The sequence below is a fragment of the Trachemys scripta genome, chromosome 2 (genome assembly GCF_013100865.1).
Source record: "Trachemys scripta elegans isolate TJP31775 chromosome 2, CAS_Tse_1.0, whole genome shotgun sequence".
In the NCBI taxonomy this organism is placed as follows: Eukaryota; Metazoa; Chordata; order Testudines; family Emydidae; genus Trachemys; species Trachemys scripta.
The window spans coordinates 100,516,982-100,536,585 of record NC_048299.1 but is presented as its reverse complement, the minus strand read 5'-3'; the positions used below and the strand labels follow the sequence as shown (position 1 = coordinate 100,536,585).

The window sequence follows — 19,604 nt, the reverse complement described above, 5'->3', positions numbered from 1 at the left end:
TATATGAACCTCAAATCTTATTGTTTCTAAGTCAACTATGCTAACAAGAGGCCGTGAGGAAGATGAGAACATCCACCAGACTACATGCCATTGTGGCCCCAATAAAGGAAGCGAGCATGATTCAGGAGTGAGGATGCAGGAAAGGGAATCTGGAGATCTGGGTTCTTTTCTTAGCTTTGCCACCTCCTTGCTCTGTGACATTTGGTTTAACTTCTACCTTTCAGTTTCCCTGGGTGGGTTTCTCTCTGACCCTCGACTAGGCCCGGACTGTGTACATCACTCTGAAGCATATAAGAGCCATAGAAACCCCGTTAGTTGGCTGTGGGAGAATTCCCTCAGTGGAGATATGCTGAATACACAGGCCCATCACAGGCCCTGGGGCCAGGGGAATGACCAGGGACTGGAGTGAGTGATTGCATAGCACGGTGCACATTCTTGGCAATGCTGCCACCCACAGGGAGTCCAGGATAGGCTGTTGTAACCTAGCACAGCTCCCCAGGCTGCCTAAATTATGAAGGCAGCCATTTTAGCTCCTGGATCATTCTAGAATTCCAAGGGTGTAAAGATGTCATAAAGGCATCTTTTCTTCTCCCTTCCCCCAAAGCTGTTTTGTGCTGCATCTCCAAGAGGCATAGCCTAGAATCTCACCCTATGATACCCATCTTTGTAAAGCACTTTGAGAGCTACTGTTGAGAGGCACAAAGGATGACTATTTTTTAATAAATTGAAAAAATGTTATATACACAGACTACACTGCATATGTAATACAGTATTTATGGGTAGTCTTTCTACACATCACTTTCTCTCTTAATACTGCAATTTAATACAGTAACTATAGTTCAAACCGTGAAGAGTCCTCCTGCTTCTCAAATTATTTTAACCATAAACAATAGCAAGTCATAAATATTGGGTATAGTAAAAACATGTAATAAAGACTAGCACGTCCACACAGACACCCACTTCTGTATTCTTTTACTATGGTCCCATTTTTAAGGTGTACGTATTTCACACATTTCCTTCCTTCCCACCATTAGCCACTGGGACTCTCAGTCATAGTGGTAGCAGGACTGGTTCTTGTTAAACCTTAATAGTTTCTCTTTCCACCTTGTTGAAAGAATTTTGAGGATAAACTGGAGTAAGTATTTGAGACAAAGGGCCCTGGTGATTAAATCGAGACGAGCGGCCACATTTTGCTATGTATCTGCAATTATAAACAGAAGAAAATCTCTTTTAAAAATAATATTTTTCATATTTCTCAGAAACACATTCTTTGCTAACCATTGTGACCACTGACTTCGGAGAAAATTTATACAATTCACAACAGTTCCACATTATTAGATTCGGCCGGCTCAACAATGGTGATGGGCAATTCATCAAAGTTGTCTTTGGTGGCACTCTCCGCCGTCCAGCCCAGGCAAAGTGTTCCATTGTATTCTGAGGTGTTATGGTGAAGACATAGAGCCAGATTCTGACAGCAAGTAGCTAGCAGTGAATCCCTCTGGGATAGGACAATTATGCTACCATAAAGCTGGCATAGGCAGTTCCTACACCAGGGACTCCAATCCCTGGCATACAGGCCATTTAAAGACGTACACCTGTGATGTAAGTTAGAAGAATTTCTCAGTTATTGTAATTCTCATCAGGGCCTGGGTTGGTGCAGAAAAGACTTCAGATTCAAGAAACTGTAACTTCCTGGCTCCTCCTGATTCTCCTGCACTAAGCCCAGATTGGTTGTGGGACAGAATCTGGCTCATTATGTCTTGTGGTGGGAGAAAAGACTGAGGACTCAGGTTTTACTGATTGTATAAGTGCCAACTCATTTGCTTTCACTGAGAATACCAAGATTTGTTACTGCTTTCCCATATTTTCCAGAGCAGAATTAATTTATGTTATGTTGTATATACCAGGGGTGGCCACCCTGAAAAGCAGCCAGTATTTACCAATGAACATTGCTAAAGAGCCAGAGTAATATGACAGCAACCCCCGCATCTGCTACCCCCCTCCAGCCCCCAGCGCCTCCTGCCCACCGGCAGCCCCGCCAATCAGCGCCTCCCCTTCCCTCCCCATGCCTCCCGCCAGCCACAATCAGCTGTTTTGCAGTGTGCAGGAGGCTCTGGTGAGGAGGGGGAAGGAGCGAGGGCATGGCATGCTTGGGGGAAGGAGCAGGGGTCTTGGGGGAAGGGGTGAAGTGGTGGCAGGACCTGGGGCAGAACAGAGAGTTGAGCAGTGAGCACCCCACAGCACCTTGGGAAGTTAGCATCTGTAGCTCCAGCCTCGGAGTCAGCGCCTATGCAAGGAGCCACATATTAACCTTTGAAGAGCCACATGCGGCTCCGGAGCCACAGGTTGGCCACTCCTGCTATATACCTATGGGATACCTACCACACATACACATGAGTGAGTCAAATTCTGCCTTTATTTACACTTGTATAACCTCACAGATTTCAATGGGTGTAAATCAGAGAAGAATGTGGTTCTATGTCTTTTAAATCCTACTTTACCTCTTGTGCACTTCCCAAAACAAATCCATTCTCCTCTTTTTTAAAGCTCTCTTTCCTGCCCTTACAAAGCACCACATGCTCAAAATCTTTTAAACAGCATGCTGAAAGGAACCAATCCTTCTCTCCAAAAGCAATCAAATGCTAGGCACACTCAGTTATGAGTTTACTACTTATTTAAACAAAATTAGTGGCAACCCTGTGTTGAAAAGATAAGAAGGCTTATACAGTAGAACCTCAGAGTTATGAACACCAGAGTTATGAACTGACCAGTCAACCACACACACATCATTTGGAACTAGAAGTACGCAATCAGGCAGCAGCAGAGACCAAAAAACAAACAAACAAATACAGTACTGAACAGTGCTAAATGTATACTACTAAAGAAATAAAGGGAAAGTTTTTTTAAAAAGATTTGACAAGGTAAGGAAACTGTTTCTGTGCTTGTTTCATTTAAATTAAGATGGTTAAAAGCAGAATTTTTCTTGTGCATAGTAAAGTTTCAAAGCTGTGTTAAGTCAATGTTCAGATGTAAACTTTTGAAAGAACAACTAGAACGTTTTCTTCAGAATTATGAACATTTCAGAATTACGAACAACCTCCATTATCGAGGTGTTCATAACTCTGAGGTTCTACTGTAATGATAAGATCATCATATTTGTACCACACTATGTATTCCATGTGGATTTTTATTTGATGAATGGCTATGGACAGATATTTCAAACGTTAAAAGTTGCAAAACAAAAACATTCTACATTCTCTGTAACATTCTCTTGTAGATCATGTCTCAACAAAATATTTCTAATGCAGTATTCAGCTCCCATATTTCAATTGCACTGAAAGACATTGAAATTATGTATCACCCAACACCACAGTACCTGAGCACCACTCAAATAATAATAATAAATACTTTATTTATAAAAGAATGATATTCATGTTCAAAGATGAAAGGACAATTTTGTGCTGTTGTATAGCCCATGGGACCCTATTGATTTCAGCAGAAGAATTTCACTCCAGATATTGTGCATCTCTATTTAAATTAAATGAGGTGCAAAAGTTGTCTAGAATATTGCCTGGTCTGTCCATAGCTGATAGTTTAATGAACGTTCATGTAAAAAGTATGAAGACTACAGTAATCTCCTATGTTGCTCTTAAATGTCTCTAAGTGGGAGTTACAGAACAATGAATATACAGTGCTGACATGTCAAATGAGGTCACTACAAAGATATCCATCACCGAGAGTCCTACATATCAATAGTGTTACAATAAGAGGAGTCCATAAAGACCAAAATATAGAAACAAAATGGATCATCATCCATGAAAGCAATAAGAGGATGAGATAACCTCCCCACAAAAGGAGAATACGGGTCCATTAAAAAATACACTCCATTTCCTGGTTAGAGTGATCTGACCCACGAATACCAGAATTCACCTCTTCATCACTGGTCATTAATGGCCCCATCCTGCACCACTGAAATCAGGGGTCTTTTGCCATTAACTTCAAAAGGTGCAGGATGAAACCGTACGTGCTATTCTCCAATATGTACTGTGCTGACCAATTCTTGAGTACTCGTAGGATCTGCATTTTTGTTTTTAATACAGCAGTTTCAAATATAAGGCTATATTCTGCCATCTTAACTCATAGTGAATAGTATCTCACTCCATGAGTAGTCCCACTAAAAGTAAAATATATCTGTTATTTACTCAAAGGGAAAGGTACTTCTCTGTATGAGTAATGGTAGCAGAATCTAGTCCACAGTGCCTGTTTATACTCTCTCTCTCTCTGTCTTTCTCACACACACTCCCCTTACGAAAGCCCTGTGACTCTGCCTCGTTTCCAGAAAGACCCCATTAGCACAGGACAAGAATTCTTTTATGCATTACAGAAAAAAAAATCCATGCCCTGCCATATGGATTAATTTTTGCAAAATGTCATGACAAATTTTGTCCCTATTTTTAATGAGTGAAGTTCAATTGTAGAACCAGAGAAATGCTTAGTTGCACTGCTTACTGCATTTGCATGATAACCCTGCAGAAAGTCAAAGGAAATAACAGACATATTTTACTTTCTCAGATCGCATTTGCACCTGATTCTTTGCTCTCGAAATTTGGTATTTGTCTGAATGCTGCCAGTGATCTCTGCAGAGGCACATCAGCATCCATGTGTGTGACATTTAAAAGTAACTTGGTCTTACAGCAAGCTGATTGAGTTCAGCTCGATTAGCCTATAAAATCTCAAAGACCTGGTTGTGTATTTTCAATCTTGGTAACTTGCAAACTGCTATTATAGAAGAATGCCTATTTTCCAAGTACAGCCACATAAGAAAAAGGCAGAGGTATCAGGAGAGTGTGCCAGTATGTCGCACTTAGTCATGAACTGCTTCGACAGAGGAATTCTTTAAAAGCCAGTCAGCTCCCCAAAGCTTGTACTGGTGGTACAGAAGTGTATATTGTCTTAAAACTAATCAAAATAAAAGAGTGTTTAAAAGATGAATGTCTTTGAAATTAGTGGATGCTTCAATGTCATCATGAAGTCCTACATCACTATGGGGGAAAAATAGTCAATGATCTAAAGGGGCAATACAAAAGCATATAGGGGAGACGACAACAAATAATTATTATTGTCCAGCTGCTTCTGGGGAGGAAAGCAGGATATAGAATCACAGGAGGGACTTTTACAATGAAAATGTTTGGTAAGGCGCTCAGCTACTGCAGTGATGAACCTGATATAGAAGGGGAACACAGAGTGATGACAATGTGTAACAATTTTCTGTGAGGAAAGCATCCATGTCTTGAGGGCTTCAGACCCCCCCAACAAAATGCAACCTCATATTTGGCATTATTAAATGTAATATAGTCCAAAAAATTCCAGAACAGACAGATCTCTATCAAAACATAATCACAGAAGTCATAATCTAGCCAACATATCCAATGACATAACATGGAAACAATCAATATTTTAGGTCTCCTGGTTAACCTCAACATTAATTTTAATGAATTCCTGTGGTAAGCTTAAAAGGAATCATGAAAACCAGGAATGATCTTAGATTGTCTTGGCAGCCACGTGATTGGATTTGACTCACAATATTTTTCTTTAAACCAACGAAATGTCATGCTTCAAATTTAATTGTTCTTTAATTAAATAACTATAATTAGGACTTTTCCTCTAATGTATCTGAACAAATTGAGTAATACGCCTTACACTTACTTACCCATGCATTTGTGCAATTATTGATGGGGATGTTGATGGAAGATTAGAATTTGCCGGGTGGGTTGCTGTCCAATGAACCTTGCCAGTGTATCCAGGGATATTTGGAGTGCTAAAGGAAAAAGTTAAAAGGGGGAAGGGCAGGAAAGGACTAAATTAAATGAGTACAGGCTTGAAATAATCAATCACAGACAGCTGTAAAACCACTAGCTTGTGTTTCTATATCCAAGGTGGATAGGTGATACAGAGTGTAAGTGTGTGATATTCTATTGCGTGGAAGCACCGGGCCAGATCCCCAACTGGTGTAAATTGTCATAGCTTCTTTGACATCAACAAAGCCACAATAATTTACACCACCTGAAGATCTGGCCCATAAGCTCAATTTGGATTACAGAGGCTAGTGTTTCTCATCTTGTTTTGAAACGATGGGTTTTCTTTGATTGTCTGTACACTCCTCATGACCAAGAACAACATTACATCAAGAGGAAAGAACTAGAACAAGTAGTTCACAAAAGCACTAAGGCCAATATTTCAAACATGGGTTACATTTTAGATGGGATTTGGGTCCCAATTTCAAACATGGCACTTAGGTGACGTTCTTTAGGCAGCCCAGTCTGCAATTTTTGGCCTATGCCCAAATTTCTTGCAACAGAGGTTCTCAAACTTTTTTTTGCTGAATGCTCCCTGTGCTTTCGAGATTCATGTCACATGTGCGGCCCCCTCTTTCTAAGAAACAGTATTTCCATGGATGCCTGGGGTCTGGGATTCCAGCCTGCCAGCATCCCTTGTCAGATACATGCTCCAGGTGGGTGATCCCAGCAGGACACAGACAGCTGGGCTTCACCCCCTCCTTGTGCCCCTAGTGTCACTGACAGGCCGCAGGCTTTTCTGGCCCTGGCACAATCCCCAGCATGCATGAGCAAGAGCCTGTGCTGGCAGGGCGAAACGACCTCCCAAGGGGACTCAGGCACATCAGCTTCTGAAGAGATGAATGAGCTTGATTGAGCCACACCCACTCTATGCACAGGAAGAGACCACTCCCCCCTCACTCCTTGTACCCTTCCTCCTCCTCATCCTTCCAGCCTGGCAGGAGCTGGAGACTCAGCTAGTGAAACATATTCTTATTTTATCAACCATATTTTGAAGAAACAAGAAAAAAATCCATAACTAGTCAGGTCCTTCAGTGCCCCACTAACCTCCTTGTGCCCCACTGCCCCCTCCCCCAAGAAGGGGAACCCCCCAGTTTGAAAACCAAAATCCTACAACAATTCTACAGTTTTGTAAATTTCAGGTATGATTTCTGGTATATTATTCTGGGTGATTTTCCTAAAAATAAAAATATACATTGCTCCTGTTCTATTGGATACAAAGCATTGAACCATCAATACATTTTTATCTTATACAAGCAGTTTAAGATGTTAGATGTATATTATTATAAAAATCCAATATAACATCTGAATTTGTACTGTCTTTAATTTAATCTTATTTAGCTACCCATATAAAGAAAAGAAACAAATATGTGCAATGATACAATATGATCCAGGGAATCCATTCTGGATTATGACCTAATCCATCAAAAATTTAAGCACATGTTTAAGTTGAAGTACATAGGTAGTTTGGTTAGGACTACTTACTTGCTTAAAGATAAGCACTTGCTTAAATGTTTTGCTGGATGGGCAAGAGTACTCAATACCTGGCAGGATTGAGCCTTTGTATATTATTAGATAATTCATACAAAATTAAATACACTGACAGTCAATGATAAAGAGAAAAGGGAAATTTTCATGTGTGATGCAAAGGGACTGAGGAAAGAGTTCTAGCTATATAGGAGCACAATTGAAAGATCAACTCCTAAATACAACCGCATTTACGCCAATCCCTCAGACAGAGACAAACACCTACAAGATCTCTATCAAGCGTTCTTAAAACTACAATACCCACCTGCTGAAGTGAAGAAACAGATTGACAGAGCCAAAAAAATACCCACTCCAGGGTCACCTACTCCAGGACAGGCCCAACAAAGAAAGTAACAGAACGCCACTAGCATCACCTTCAGCCCCCAACTAAAACCTCTCCAGCGCATCATCAAGGATCTACAACTTATCCTGAAGGACGATCCCTCACTCTCACAGATCTTGGGGGATAGGCCAGTCCTCGCTTACAGACAGCCCCCCAACCTGAAGCAAATACTCACCAGCAACTACACACCACACAACAAAAACACTAACCCAGGAACCTATCCTTGCAACAAAGCCCGTTGCCAGCTCTGTCCACATATCTATTCAAGGGACACCATCATAGGACCTAATCACATCAGACACACCATCAGAGGCTCGTTCACCTGCACATCTACCAATGTGATATATGCCATCACATGCTAGCAATGCCCTTCTGCCATGTACATTGGCCAAACCGGACAGTCTCTATGCAAAAGAATAAATGGACACAAACCAGACGTCAAGAATTATAACATTCAAAAACCAGTAGGAGAACACTTCACCCTCCCTGGTCACTCAATTAAAGACCTAAAAGTCGCAATTCTCCACAAAAAAACTTTAAAAAATAGACTCCAACGAGAAACTGCAGAAACTGAAATTAATTTGCAAACTGGACACCATTAAATTAGGCTTGAATAAAGACTGGGTGTGGATGTGTCATTACACAAAGTAAAAACTATTTCCCCATGCTAATTTTTTCCCCTATTGTTACTCACACCTTCTTGTCAACTGTTGGAAATGGGCCATCCTGATTATCACTACAAAAGTTGTTTTTCTCCTGCTGATAATAGCCTGCTTTAATTGATTAATCTAGTTATAATTGGTATGGCAACACCCATTTTTTATATATGTATATATATCTTCCTACTGTATTTTCCACTGCATGCATCCGATGAAGTGGGTTTTAACCCACGAAAGCTTATGCCCAAATAAATTTGTTAGTCTATAACAGGGGTCAGCAACCTTTCAGAAGTGGTGTACCGAATCTTCATTTATTCACTCTAATTTAAGGTTTTGCGTGCCAGTAATACATTTTAATATTTTTAGATGGTCTCTTTCTGTAAGTCTATAATATATAACTAAACTATTGTATGTAAAGTAAATAAGATTTTTAAAATGTTTAAGAAGCTTCATTTAAAATTAAATTAAAATGCAGAGCCCCCTGGACCGGTGGCCAGGACCCGGGCAGTGTGAGTGCCACTGAAAATCAGCTCCTGTGCCGCCTTCGGCACAAGTGCCATAGGTTGCCTACCCTGGTCTATAAAGTGCCACAAGTACACCTCGTTCTTTTTGCTGATACAGACTAACACGGCTACCACTCTGAAATAAATGGCAAGAATTGTTGGGAGGGGAAGGAGAGAAGAGCAGCGGCGGCTCCAGGCACCAGTGCTCCAAGAGCGTGCCTGGAGCGGCAAGCAGTGGAGGGTGCCCTGCCAGTCCCTGCGAGGGCAGCAGTCAGGCAGCCTTCGGCAGCACGCCTGCGGGAGGTCCGCCGGTCCCGCAGATTCGGCGGTAATTCGGCGACGGGTACGCCGAATCCGCGGGACTGGGGACCTCCCACAGGCAGGCCGCCAAAGGCAGCCTGCCTGCCGTGCTTGGGGCGGCAAAAAAGCTTGAGCCGACCCTGGAGAAGAGAGAAGCAGGTTGAAAGAGAGCTGGAGGAATAAAGACATGGGAGGTTAGAGAGGGAGCCTGTGCATAGTTTAAAAAATGTCAATTTTGATATGATATAGAATTAGGAACAACCAACTATTGGCATCAGCAGATAACTCTTTCCTGTTTTGCCAGCTCAAAATAGGTAACCATTGAACTATAGATTTACCCAGACTGCCCATACACAAGCCAACAAGTCTTTCATGACAAGCTGTTTCAGCCTGTGACTCAGCTAAGTACAAGGGACTGTAAAGCTTGCAAATGTCACCCTTTTGTGGGCTCGTGCATTCTGCAAATAACAACAATGCCCATTTAGGAATTGCTTCCAAGGTACTTTCTGACACCCATGTGCTCCCTAGAAAAATAAATCTTGGAGTGTGAGATAGTACATAGATATTAATTTTCAGTATAGTGACCAGAAATTCCTTTAAGATAAATTCAGAGCAGGATGCAAGAATCGACTTATGGGAGAGGTGGTTTATTAAATAATTCTTTGGCTGTGTACCTAGGCAATTTGTTACTCTAATTTCTCATTGGAGTAGAGATAATGTTAGAATGCTGTATCTATAGAGTATGTGATACAGAGATAAAACATGATGGATTTGTTGGAAAATTCATTTGTCACACAAGAGATTCAATCCTCTGGTCTAGCTAAGCTCAGCATAGGAACATTGGAGGGGAATGGTGGATTTTATGTCACGCCCACTCAGATCCACTGGCTGATGGTATGCTGATCTGGGCAACAGTATTACACAGGAGTAGTTTTGGGGGTCTTCTATGTTATATCTAGCTGCCCATGGCTCTAAGGGACCTTCCATGAGTTTTTTTTCTTATCCCCTTTGCCATGCTCCGACATATTAGGGCACATTTTCTGAAACAGTTAAAATGGTGTGTGTGCAAAACTCTGTCTTTTCGTGGACAAATGGACAATGACCTGGTTATGTGCAGACCAGGCAATTGCACATACACATACCTATTTGCATGTGAAAATATCTAATGTGTGTATTCAAATATAGGTTTTGTAAGTACAATGGGTACATTTGTGCAAACACACGCATTTAGCTATCTCTGATCATTTGGTCCATCAGGACTATTTTTAATCTGACTGTGGTTGGATTTTACTACCCCGATGATGTGATACTTACATTAGAACCTCAAAGTTACGAACACCTCAGGAATGCAGGTTGTTCAGAACTCTGAAATGTTCGTAACTGGTCAAAATGTTATGGTTGCTCTTTCAAAAGTTTACAACTGAACATTGACTTAATGCACCTTTGAAACTTTACTATGCAGAAGAAAAATGCTGCTTTTAGCCATCTTAATTTACATGAAACAAGCACAGAAACAGTTTCCTTACTTTATCAATTTTTTTAAAACTTTCCCTTTAATTTTAGTAGTTTACATTTAACACAGTGCTATATTGCAGCGGTTCTCAAACATTAGCAACCCGAGGACCCCCATTTTGATTTAAAAATTTTCATGGACCCAGAAGCTGGTGTCTAATTTTCCCCGAGGGGGTGCTCAATCCCCGCTCAGCCCCAAGCTCAGCCCCTGCCCCAACTCCACTCCTTCCCCCAGGGTCTCACCCCCGCCCCACTTCTTTCTGCCCCCTCCCCTGAGTGGGCCCTGTCCCCGCACCTCCGTCTCCCTCCCAGTGCCTCCTGCATGTCACTGAACAGCTGTTCTGCGGTGTTAAGGAGGCACTGGGAGGGAGGGGGAGGAGTTGATCAGTGGGGCAGGCGGTCCCAGACATGACTCATGGATACCCTGGAGCTGGACATTACTCACAGACCCCCTAGAGTAACCTCCCAGACCCCCAGGGGTCGGCGGACCCCAGTTTGAGAACCGCTGCTATATTGGATATTCTTTTTTTTTTTTTTTTTTGTCTCTGCTGCCTGATTGTGTCCTTCTGGTTCCAAATGAGGTGTGATTAACCAGTCAGTTAGTAACTCTGTGTTCATAACTCTGAGGTTCTACTGTAATAAGATATCATATGAGAATTCCTCATTAGACTCTCAGTTATAGAATGAAACCCTAATGACTTCTATGGAATTGCACCAGTGCGACAGAGAATTTGGGCCATTGCATGAAATCTCTTAATATCTTGCAATATATCATAAGGCTAGTTGAAATTAACTCACATAACAACTGTATAATAGTGTGGACATCTGAGTCTCATTATGCATTGTGAAGCATCTGATTTGTAAAATCTTCTGACCTTTAAAGCTTGCAAAACCATCTAACCTAGCACAGCTAGTTACACAATTTAATTTCTTTCACTAACATATTTTCCTTGGAAAGAAGATAAGAGAAAAGCAACATGAATGTCCAAATGTGACATACAAACAGCAAAATGAGTGCAAGAGACAGTCCCAGATTCAGATTTGTTCTAGATTGTTGTCTGCCTTTTAGAAGTGATTCACACAGTTAACATACTTCATAGCATGCTGAAGGATGTTACACTGAAAGAGGAGGAGGCTGTGTAAAGAGAAGCTAAAAGTACCAGGATACTAAGAAACCTTATACTATGTTAACCAGCTGCCCTCATGGGAGCCTGAAGAAGGGATGCAGAAATGTGCTGCGGTTATGCGTGTGATAAGGTAGAAGAGACTGAGGTTAAAAAAATACCCCTTTGGTTTTTGTTTTTGGATCATGCTGTCTAGTTCTCTTGTGTTTTCTTTGCCGAGATGTTGAACCAGATCATCTCTGCTGAAAAAAACAACTGAGTACCAGGCTACAGCTGGCAACATACAACACTCTTTGTGGTTAAGCTTCTCGTCATCAAGTTATCTTTCTGTCACCATGACGTTTCTCTCATCTTGCTCAGATGCTTCCTTGTTATTACACTAGCAGCCCTCACTCCCCACAAAAAACAAAACAAGCCTCCACCATTTTCAATGCATAAGCAATTGAAGTTATACAAGGCCTAAGATTTCAAACAGAAATTGGGTGCATCCACTTGTGGGTGCCCATTTTGAGACACTTTTAAGGGGCCTGATTATCATAAAGTGCTGGGTAATCGTTCTCTTAAAATCAGAAAGTGGTTTAAGTTGGGCACCTGAAAACTGAGGCACTCAAAATGATTAATCACTTTTGAAAATGTAGGTTTTAGTTCCCTGTGCTTTAGCTTGAGTGGTAAACAGGTTCATGATCATTGTTAACTCTCCCTGCAAAACAAAAACTTCTGTAAAAGAGTAATCTTTCACAGCGAGTACTAAATTATCAATATACACTGCTCTTAAAGCAGGGAAGAGCTCCCACAGCTTCTTACTCCTTCTTTTAGTTACAACGGTGAAAAGAGGAAAACACTACCATAAACAAATGGGATATTTTGATTTAGTAGTATTGCACACTCACTTTGCTCTAGTGTAAATGATAGAGCTGGGTGGGAAACAGTTTTCCTGTGAGAGTTTTCAAGAGTTCAAAATTTTTCCCATCCCAAAATGGAGGGAAAAGTTCTAAATCTCAAAAATGTTCATAAACCAATAATCTGAAAAAACCCTGGATTGGGTCAAATATAGTATACACGAACTAAAATCTTGAAACAAAAAATAGTTTTGAACAGAAAAATGTTTTCATTTTGAAAATGTTAAAACAGGACGTTTTGATAATTTTGAACCCAATACTTTTTTGAATTGGGAGATTCATCAAAATGAACCCTTTCCCGCGACAGTTTCAGTTTTGACAAATTGTCATTTTCTGATGAAAAAGATGTTACTCGGAAAACTTCTTACCAGTTCTAGTAAATGAATACACAAGGTGCAAGACGTTGGAAGACCCTACGTCTATCTAATTATGGTCTATGACGTTTCTGTTATGACTTGAAGATGGTTAAGGGACACATGAAAACAATGAGCTAGAGGCTGATCTCAACCCATATGTAGAGTTGGAGTAACACAACTAAGATCATGTGTGAGATCATAATCTGGCTCAGTGTGTTTGGGGCACTGACAGTAAGGGTGCTGATAAACTCGGAGGAACAGCTACAAAGAAAGGGAATATAAATTATGGGAGGTGAATGGTTTGAATGCAGGACTTGGAACTCCTGGGGCTTTGTCCTTTAGACACTGCATATACAGAGCTCCCACTGCAAACAAGAGCTTGCAGGAGTGGGTCTTCTAAGAGCTAATTCTGCTTCTGACACCAACATCATCTGTGGCCTTGAGTGAGTCACTTACACTTATTTTCCAGATATGAAAATTGAGGAAATGAAGTTAACTTTTACTGGACAGAAGTGTTAAGGAGATTTATTAGTTAACACTTGAAAAGTGCTGCTAAGTAGAAAGTATTAAATGTTAGTTAAACAGCGTGTGGGTGTGAGTGCGTGAGTGAATACATGTAGCACTGCCCTCTACTGAATGGAATGAAAATTGCTGATCTATTTGTCACAGGCCTTATATTGTTAATGACTGCCAGAGAATCTTATTTAGTTCAGGAGGCAGGGGCCAGTGCTTTGAAGCAAGAGAATTTGAGTTCTGTCCTGACTGCTGTGTAGTTTCAGGAGGCTGTGATATGGAGCAGAGTGAATAACAGAAAGTTATGTTTGTTACAATATGTAAGGTACAAAAATAGTGAGATAGAGAGTACGAGACAGATGCAGCATTAAAGCTGCCATTTCAGGAGATCTGTTAGCTTTCACTTTAAGAAACTTTGTTATGTAAGTTGGAATTTACTAAGTGTTACTACACCATGCATTAGTGAGTTACAGCCGTGCCAGGAATAAAAAGAGTTGTTCATGCAGTGTCTGTCACACCAAGCGTTTACCGGTGCCCCCCACATGAATGCTACAGAGGAAATCCCCATGAGCAGTGTGGGAGTTTTTTCCATTGACCCCTAGAACACCTGCAGAACTAAAATATCACTTAGACCATAATCTCATTGCAGCAGCTGATGGGGGAAGAGGTCAGATAAAGGAAAAAGCTGGTGGCTGGTACATGGAGGAGAAAAAGATCTATAAAGACATTTAAATAAACAGAGTGAGGTGGCGTCATGAATCCATGTGCTAAAGTTAGAACAGAGTTTTCTCTTGGTATTGAAAATTAACCTTATTATGCATTTTTGAATAAAATATTTTTTGTTAATAAACAAGAAAATTAATTGTGTCCTTACTTATAATATTCATAAATGATCTGGAAAAGGGGGTAAAATTTGCAGATGATACAAAATTGCTCAGGATAGTTATGTCCAAAGCTGAATGCAAAGAATTACAAAGTGATCTTACAAACTTAGGTGACTGGATAACAAAATGGCAGATGAAATTAAATGTTGATAAGTGCAAAGTAATGCACAATGAAAAATATACATACAAAATGATTGGGTCTAATTTAGCTGTTCCCACTCAAAAAAAGAGATCTTGGACTCATTGTGGATAGTTATCGGAAAACATATGCTCAATGTGCAGTGGCAGTCAAAAAAAGCTAACAAAATGTTAGGAACCATTAGGAAAAGGATAGACTATAAGACAGAAAATAGAAAAATGCCACTATATAAATCCATGGTACGTTCACATCTTGAATACTACGCGCATTTCTGGTTGCCCCATCTAACAAAAGATATATTAGAACTGGGAAAAGTACAGAGAAGGACAATAAAAATGATTAGGGTATGGAAAAGCTTCCATGTGAGGAGAGATTAAAAGGACTGGGACTATTCCTTTTAGAAAAAAGATGACTGAGGGGGATGTGATTGAGGTTTATAAAATAATGAATGGTGTGGAGAATGTGAACAGGGAAGTGTTAATTACCCCTTCACATAACACAAGAACCAGGAGTCACCAATGACATTAACAGGCAGCAGGTTTTAAACTAACAAAAGGAAGTACTTTTTCACAGAACACACAGTCAACCTGTGGAACTTATTACCATGGGATGTTGTGAAGGCAAAAAATTTTACTGGATAGAAAAAAAATTGGATAAGTTCAAGGAGGATAGGTACATCAATGGCTATTAGCCCAGATGGTCCAGGTCACAGCCCCATGCTCTGGGTATCCCTAACTTCTGACTATCAGAAGCTGGGATGGGATGACGGGGGATGGACTACTTGATAATTGCCCTGTTCTGTTCATTCCCTCTGAAACAACTGGCACTGACCACTGTCAGAAGACAGGATACTGGGCTAGATGGATCATCGGTTTGACCCAGTCTGGCCATTCTTATGTTATCATTTTCTTTTTATTTATTGGGAGGGTGGGTTTCAAAAGCAACTAAGGAATTTAGGAGCACAAATCCCATTGAATCTCAGTGGGGCTTGGGTTCCTAAATCACTTTGATGCTTTTGAAATCTCTTCCTTTGTGTAACTGGCTCACATGACATGCCTCACTCTTTGAAAATGCACAGGAATTGGAGTTTCACCAGGAATCAGGCTCTCATTTCTCCCACAGTACACATGTTTGCAACAGGAGTTCATCCGGACATAGCCAGACCAGCAGCCAACAGATCTCATTGTGACACTTGGGGCCAGTTCTTCATAATAGTTGCACCCTACAAGCATCCAGCATACTGAATTCTTTTGGAAATCTGGCCCTAACTGTAGCTGTTGATTTATTTTGAAAATCTGCACCACAGTCCACTTTTCTCATTATCTCATTACCTACAACTTCTCCTACTTGGCCAGCTATGTAATGTACAAAAACAGCTTCATTATTCATTTTTTACAAACAAATAAAAAAATCAAGCAAACTAGTTAGTCCAGATTGTTTCAAACCCCAAAGTAGCTTCAGAATAAATGACAAAGGCCCCAATCCGTCAAAGCACATAACCATGTGCTCAGTTCCATCCCTATAAACAAAGCACTTGCACACCTGTGTAAGTCCCATCAGCTACAATAGGACTTATGCAGGAGTGTAAGTGCTTTGATGAATTGTGGCCACAGAGAAGAGATAAAAAGAAGGAAAAGAAAACAAATATGAAAGCAGGAAGTAGGGAGATAAGTGCAGAGAGAAGGAGGAAGCCAGACAAAAGTGACGGGGAGGGACAAGACACAAAGAGCAGATCTAATAGCCATGGTGTTAGTGTTGCCCGGCATACTTTTTTGGGGGTAAAATTACATAGAAAACCTGCTATCAGGACTGGCTCCAGGCACCAGTGAAGGAAGCAGGTGCTTGGGGCGACCAATGGAAAGGGGCGGCACATCCGGGTCTTCGGCAGGTCCCTCAGTCCCTCTCGGAGCGAAAGACCCGTTGCTGACTTGCCGCCGAAGAATGAAGCAGCACGATAGGGCTACCACCGAAGTGCCGCTGATTGCGGCTTTATCTTTTTTTTGGTGGTTTTTTTTTTCGCTTCAGTGCTTGGGGCGGCAAAAAAGCTGGAGCTGGCTCTGCTTGCAATAAATAACCAGAACATTTACTTTGGAAGCTCACTTGACTACCACATACAGAGAAAAGTTTTATGTCTGCCTGTTTGCTTCTCTAATGACATTATTTCACCCTTTCTTAAAATCCTAGGTGCTTCCAGTCCTCGGACATGTGTTCCAATGTAATAAAGATGAAAAAGGAGGGATGGATCAACCCCAATGTGTTTGTAGCCAGCTCAGGAGTGAATCTGCAAACAAAACGTCCTTAACAATGGCCTACTCAGGGCTGGCCTGGTGATATGCAGTGCATTGTCATTCGGGATCTCTTACTGGGTGACGAGGAGCAAGAGATTACATTGAGAAATCAATTTCCAGGTCTCTCTCTTGGCAACACAGACTGATAATGCTAGGCCACTGAGCCAGACCAGAAATATGATTTTGATTAATATAAATATAGGTTCACAAGTTTAGCATCTGTGGCTGAGTCACAGGTTTCTTATATGGGAGTGGGGTTCCACTAATTATTTTGTGTCTGATTCACACAGGGAAAAAATGGTTTACAAGAACAAATACATCTCTGTATCTTTATTTGTATTTTTTAATATACTTTTTTTTAATCAAGTTTCTAACAGGCCACGCTGTAAAAAGAATTATAGAGGAATTACAGTCTTGTGATTAAGGCACTGGACTGGAATTCAGGAAATGTGGGTCTGATTCCTGGGTCTGCCACAAATTCTCTGTCCAACTCAGCCAAATCATTTAATATCTCTACATCTTGGTTCCCCATCTGTAAAGTGGAATAGGACTATTTCCTGGCTACACAGTAATCTCTTCAGGGCAGGGACTATACTATGTCTATGTAGAGCATTTTGCACAATAAGCCCCCATTCTTGGTTGGGGTCCTTAGATATTACCACAGTACAAATAATAATGACCAGAGTTTGTTTTTTTCTAATTCCTTTAAAAGTAAAAAAATGGCTTTCTGTTCCCCAAAAGGGGAGAATGGATAGGCCCAAGAGGAATACACCAACCTGCTCACCACCTCTCTGTTCCCCTTTGTCTCTGCCACCTGGCCCACTGTCGGCCCCTGAAGTTCTAGTTTCAGATTTGTTACTGCTCTTATTGTAAATACTTTCTTGCAGGGCCTGGGGAAGAACATGAACTTGCCCCAGAGCACTATATGAAAGTGATGTCATCACTTTAGTGCTTGACACAGAAATTGCAGCTGGTCATTAACAAAACATTGAAAGTGACTTACTATATAAACTGCTGTTGAATGCAGTGAAAAAAACCCAGACCCAGAATGTGGGCAGGGAACGTGGTGCTTATTTGGACAGTGCTGCCACTTCAGTTTCAAAGAGTATGTCTACACTGCAATAAAACACCCACGGCTGGCCTATGTCAGCTGACGGGCTTGTGGAGCTCAGGCTGTGAGGCCATAAAACTGCAGTGTAGATGTCCAGGCTTGGGCTTGAGTCTGAGCTCTGTGGCCCTGTGACAGGTGAGGGTCCCTGAGCCTGGGCTCCAGACCAAACCTGGATGTCCGCCTGCAATTCTATAGTCCAGCAGACCAAGCCCTGCGAGCCTGAATCAGTTGACATGGGCCAGCCACGGGTGATTTATTGCAGTGTGGACATACCCATAGGGTTAACATAGTGACCATATGTTTTAAAAAATGTATTTCAGGATACCATTTTTCTATTCTTTTGTGCTCCAACTCAACCAGCAGTTATGGGTTTGATGTAGATTGGATGAAATTCAGTGTTATGCAGGAGGAAGGACTAAATGATCATAATGGTCACTTCTGCCCTTAAGATCTATAAATTTATAATCTTTTATTTAGGCTTAGTGGATATGGTGTGTATAGTAGGGATCAGATTCTGATCCCCTTAATCACTGGGAATACCATCTTATTCTGCAAGTAGTCCCATTGAAATTAGTAGGGCTACCTAAAGAGTAAGGTGCTACTCAGAGTGAGTAAGGGTAGCAGCACCTGGTGCTATTTAAAGTAATGTACATTCTGTATTAAATTAATAGAGATGCCTGAACCTAATGATTACTAAAGAACACAACAAAACCAGCCAGCCCCACACCTGTTCTAGACATTTGTTTAGCATATGTTCTGAAATCTGTCATGCAGGCCCATCTCTCTGACAATGGGAGTTTGCCTTTTCTGCAGAAGAGGGGAGAACACTTTTAAAGCTTATTTTTACCACAAAAATATACCTCCTGTGGTTTCCTTACAAATGTAGACTACCCCTGTTCATTGAAAACTGCAGAAAGAAAAGATCTAGCTAATGAGAAACTGTACACAAAAAACAACTTTGTTCCTCTTTTGTTTTACCACCTTTATGTGTTACCCCAGCTTTCCAGATAAATGCCTGACCAGCTCAGCCTGCTTAAGAAAAATTCAGGAAGAACATAAAGAGAAAAAAAATATTTTCAAGTTCATACTGTAAGTAAAAGGAAATCACATATTTAATAGAATATAAACAGCTTTTGCAAACTCAGAGGACATCTAGTGGCCAAAGCTAGTAATCACTTGTTTAGTATTACAACACTCAATCTTATCATCAGAGATCCCAGTTTTCCGTGACAAAAAAACAAAATTCTCTGGTAAAAAAAATCCATTAAAATCTGCATTTTTCTGTGATTAAAATAAAATGCTGAACTTTAGTTTCCCTAGCCTCAATATATATAGGTATCGGTCAAACTAGGATGACCAAACATCTTGTTTTGGACCAGGCCAGTCTCCTTTTTAAGCCCTGTCCCGGACGTCCTGACTTTCTTGGCAAACTGGGAAAGAGCAAATGGGACAAATGCCTAGTTTTGCCATTAGGGGGGCACAGAGCAATATTTGGTGGGGGCTTGGGCTGTCAGTCCCTGTCCTGGGGAGCTCAGGTCAGCCCTGTGCAGTATCCTGTTTTCACTTTGGGAAATATGACAGGTTTCAGAGT

The 19,604-nt window shown here is 41.0% G+C and overlaps 1 protein-coding gene across 1 annotated transcript in view; it reads right to left on the bottom strand.

Moving 5' to 3' along the window:
• Positions 1–602: 602 nt before the first annotated feature.
• The window catches only part of SPATA48 (spermatogenesis associated 48), a 51,365-nt gene continuing 32,363 nt past the window's right edge, over positions 603–19,604 (bottom strand). Inside the window, exons 2-4 of the mRNA XM_034759502.1 lie at positions 12,983–13,055; positions 5,711–5,818; positions 603–1,201 (exon numbers count right to left, since the gene is read on the bottom strand). Coding sequence (XP_034615393.1) covers positions 1,078–1,201; positions 5,711–5,818; positions 12,983–13,055 — 305 coding nt within the window. The 3' untranslated portion in view covers positions 603–1,077. The remainder of the gene's footprint in view (positions 1,202–5,710; positions 5,819–12,982; positions 13,056–19,604) is intronic.